Source organism: Osmerus mordax, chromosome 3, assembly GCF_038355195.1.
Source record: "Osmerus mordax isolate fOsmMor3 chromosome 3, fOsmMor3.pri, whole genome shotgun sequence".
In the NCBI taxonomy this organism is placed as follows: Eukaryota; Metazoa; Chordata; class Actinopteri; order Osmeriformes; family Osmeridae; genus Osmerus; species Osmerus mordax.
Genome location: NC_090052.1, coordinates 844,567 through 848,363, shown reverse-complemented (window position 1 = coordinate 848,363; position 3,797 = coordinate 844,567). Strand labels below are relative to the sequence as shown.

The following is a 3,797-nucleotide window of genomic DNA, read 5'->3' as shown; positions in this document are numbered from 1 at the left end:
GAACCGTGTTGTCCGCTTTCTATCAAAAGTAATTGGTTGCTAGGCAACATCTGAAACACACTGTGAGAAGACTTGAGAGCGAGCTACAATTAGCCTACCATGTATTTTCATTTACAAAATGAAAAGACCTAAAAATGCCATATAATAAACAACTTACTAACCTCGACCGTTCGGTTAGTAAGTAGTTAGTATTAAGAACCGCATAGTAGCATATACACTTACAGGGGCGGTTCTACACAGGGCCTACAGGGGCCAGTGCCCCTGTAAAAATGTCCCTTTTTTTTTACTCATTTTTCTTCTTCTAGTAGTCATCATGAAACGAGGAAGGGACATTGCAGCCTTTTTTGCCCCAGTAAATAAAACAGTTAGAGAAACATATCAAGGTATTGAGAGAGCTGAGGAGCTGGAAGAGGGAGAGCCAGAGCCGTTTGTATGATTTTAATGTAAAGCTAAATTAAAGTATTTAATGTTTAAATATCATTTTTTTCCATTTTTTTAATGTGCCCCTCTGATTAAACACTGCCCCCCCTTGGCCCCCCCAGTAGAATTTGTCTAGAACTGCCACTGTACACTCATATAAAACGATTGTATTATGAAATAATACGTGGTGCAACATCGCAAAGTAAATAAGTTAAAAACAGAAAAAATGCATATCCATATTTCTCTAGGCCTATTCAAAATGATTATTCTGGCTCCGCCCCTGCTTTAGTCTAGCGGTAGGTGGATCAACGTGATAAACAGGTGGTTCAATCCCACTTTTAACACATCCAGGGGCTCATTTACAGACATCGTTTCCCCTTACCTGTAGATGGCAGTGTGGCATTGAGACCGGGAGGCAGGGAAACGAGCTAGACTTTAACTGTTTGTTCTCTCTACCTATGTAAGTTCCTCTATTATTTATTTCAATATGAAATGATAAATGTCTTGTAAACAATGTAATTGTTTTATTGAAGAAAGCTACATTCATGTTTGTAAGATACGTTGTTTTGTTATATTGAAGTTTCTTTGTGGATTACCTGAGAGTTCAAAGTTGGAAACCCATCCCAGGCTACATTGTAGCGGCCAAACCTGTACAGTTCATCAAACACTGGCCTCCCTTTGTGTTTTAAAACAAGGTAAACAAGTAAAATGTTGATTAGTAAAGAGTCACTTTTTGATCAAAATAGCAGCCAAACGTTTACCCAAAGGCAATGAGATCAACATTTATATGTTTTCCCTCTCTGGTGCAGCATATGGATTCTTCAGTAAGTAGTGATATTGTTGAAAGTTTTGCAGAACATACTCTGGTGCGTACATGTGATCCCCCAAGGCGAGTCAGAGGGTACCCCTCCACCGAGCCGTCGAACCAGCCGCCCGTCCTGACCAGCTCCCGGATGTAGCTCAGGTTCCTCTTCTCCTCAAAGTCCCCCCAGCGGGGGAAGTCTCCGTTCTGGGCCGACACCAGCTTGCGGTAGATCCCCTCCGGCCGGAAGCACCAGGAGCAGTGCCAGCCGGCGTAGTGGACGGTACTGCCAGCGACCACGGAGCCAGCCGGCGCCCGGCGCTCTGCTCGTACTCCCGAAACCCTGGCAGGGTGTAGTAGTTCCGCCTCCGCAGCAGGATGCCGTCGCCGGCGTAGACGGCGTCCAGCATGGCCAGCGTGCATCCGGACACGATGTCCAGAGTACCGGGCTGCCGCCAGAAGAACCCGTAGAGGGACTTGCGGAGGTGGAAGCCGAAGGGCTCGGTCCAGCCATCGTGCAGCTTCAGGAAGAGCACGCCGGCGGCTGCGGGGATCTCGTCGGCGTCATCGAGGATGAGGACGTCGTCGGGACGCTGCCCGCGCAGCCGGGAAAGGCCTGAGCGCGTCAGAAAGGTCCGGAGGTAGTCATCGGCAATCCAGCCGTCTCGGCGGCCACACCGGGGGGAAGTGGTCGAGGAACACGTAGAGGATCTTACGACGGACGTAGTTGAAGGTGCCATTCAGCAGCATGCGCAGGAAGGGAGTCCTCCTTCGGCTCGCCGTACGCTGTAAAGTTGGACTCGCACACCAGGAAGAGGTCGACGGCCGAGACCAGCTCGTGGAAGCGTGCGTGGAGGAGGTCGAACTCGTGGTTGATGTTGATGGCATTGATGACGCGCCGAGGCACCTCCCTGGGCAGGAGGCGCCCTCTGTGGTGGCCAGGTTGGAGTGCTGCACCAGGGTGGGGGACACCACAGTGAGGGCCGTGCCCACCCCGGTCTGCACACACACCTCGGACGGACACCCTTCCTGGGAGGATCCCCGGCCTCTGGAGGAGGGGACGGACCGGGGGGGGGAGGGCGGTGGGGGGGCGGGTTCTTCCATCCCGTCTCTGAAGCACAGCGCCCCAGACTGGGTGCGTACAAAGTAGGGGGGTGGAGTCTTCCTGAAGCAGGAAGTGACGTTTATGAATCTCCCCATTGGTTCTGTGGGGTCGGGGAGGGTGACCCGTCTGGCTCCACCCACAACTGGCCGACAGGGGCGGGGGCAAGGGGGGCAAGGGGGTGGCAAGGGGGGCAAGGGGGGCCTGTGTCTGGAGGCGTGGGCTCAGCCAGAGGGCTTGGTAACAGCAGACGAGGGAGAACACGCACACGCCCAGAGAGCAGAACAGCAGCACTGTGCGGCTGCCCAGCCTCCACCCTGCAGGAGCAAACACAAAACACACACTATGATAACCATGTTTTCATTTAGGATGGGATTTCATCCACGACACACACTATGATAACTGTAGTGACTTTCCTAGTCATCTATAGGGTACTTGTTCACTTGTGCAGCATCAGTATGCGAAACAAGAGTAACGACCATCCACACTGGTTTTATTTTCTTAAACATGGACTTACCTGAAAGTGATGCACGGGCACCATCTCGCAGTCTCTTTCTTTCTTTTTTCCTTCCCCTGACTCCTGTTATCGTTTTACATTTACATTTATTCATTTAGCAGTGAAGGATTCATATATCTATGTGTCCTATTCCAATATGTAATGATAGTATTCAATGACACAAATCTGTGTTCTAGAAAGAGTGGTATGGAGTCGCAGAGGTCCGATAATATCAGCTTTAATGCAGCAGTTGGAAATCAACAAGTACAGAGCTTTGGGGTTGTCTACGTTTCCCTACCCGCAACAGAGTTTGGGCTGGTTCACGAAGTCCAACTGGCTATCTTTCCCTTCCCCAGCATATCATATACAATGCAATTGAAATAGTCCCAGCATCACCTTATCTCCCATGATCCATGATCAAGCAGTGACTGAGTCAAATGAGATGCAAACAGTCGAACACCAATGATTAAACACAGATATGAAATCAAGAACCCATTCGAGGATTTAAAGTGGATATTTTTAAAGTTCAAATAAATCCCTCCTTTCACACCTCTTTTTATCAAAGATATGATAAAAGCAATTTTCATTATGCCAAACCAGAATCCTTATGCTTCTTAAGTGAAATATAAACCAAATAATGTTCTTATGTAGCTATTAACCAAACATTTTCCCAACTATATTTTCTATAAAGGTCAGATAGGTAGAACTTCATAACTCGTTTTGCTGCAGCTCAAAACGAGCCAATTAGCTCAAACCATCATAACCACAATTTATCAGACTTGATGAGTCTTCCCAAAATTATTTCAGGAACTGAATGTTATAATAACCCTCTTCATAATACCAACATTATCACAGCCTAACTGTTTATCCCAAACAGTATGCCAGGGCTCTGATACAACTCTCAAATAAAACTTAAAACCAAATTACAATTAAACTCCAAATAAAAGTACATGTAGTTATTTTCTCTTTCTCATTTT

The 3,797-nt window shown here is 47.7% G+C and overlaps 3 protein-coding genes across 3 annotated transcripts in view; 1 reads left to right on the top strand and 2 right to left on the bottom strand.

Annotated features, from left to right (window-relative positions):
* LOC136938042 (ras-associating and dilute domain-containing protein-like) overlaps positions 1–823 on the bottom strand; it is a 10,581-nt gene extending 9,758 nt beyond the window's left edge. The window contains exon 1 of the mRNA XM_067231257.1: positions 803–823. Within this exon, the coding sequence (XP_067087358.1) occupies positions 803–823 (21 nt within the window). The remainder of the gene's footprint in view (positions 1–802) is intronic.
* LOC136939424 (zinc finger protein 883-like) overlaps positions 1–3,797 on the top strand; it is a 51,226-nt gene that overhangs the window by 45,272 nt on the left and 2,157 nt on the right. The gene's annotated exons all lie outside the window — the stretch shown is intronic.
* Positions 1,044–3,797, bottom strand: part of LOC136938032 (beta-1,4-mannosyl-glycoprotein 4-beta-N-acetylglucosaminyltransferase-like) — a 3,219-nt gene continuing 465 nt past the window's right edge. The window contains 9 exon segments of the mRNA XM_067231245.1: positions 1,044–1,314; positions 1,316–1,515; positions 1,518–1,905; positions 1,907–1,996; positions 1,998–2,147; positions 2,150–2,188; positions 2,190–2,287; positions 2,290–2,374; positions 2,376–2,641. Coding sequence (XP_067087346.1) covers positions 1,204–1,314; positions 1,316–1,515; positions 1,518–1,905; positions 1,907–1,996; positions 1,998–2,147; positions 2,150–2,188; positions 2,190–2,287; positions 2,290–2,374; positions 2,376–2,641 — 1,427 coding nt within the window. The 3' untranslated portion in view covers positions 1,044–1,203.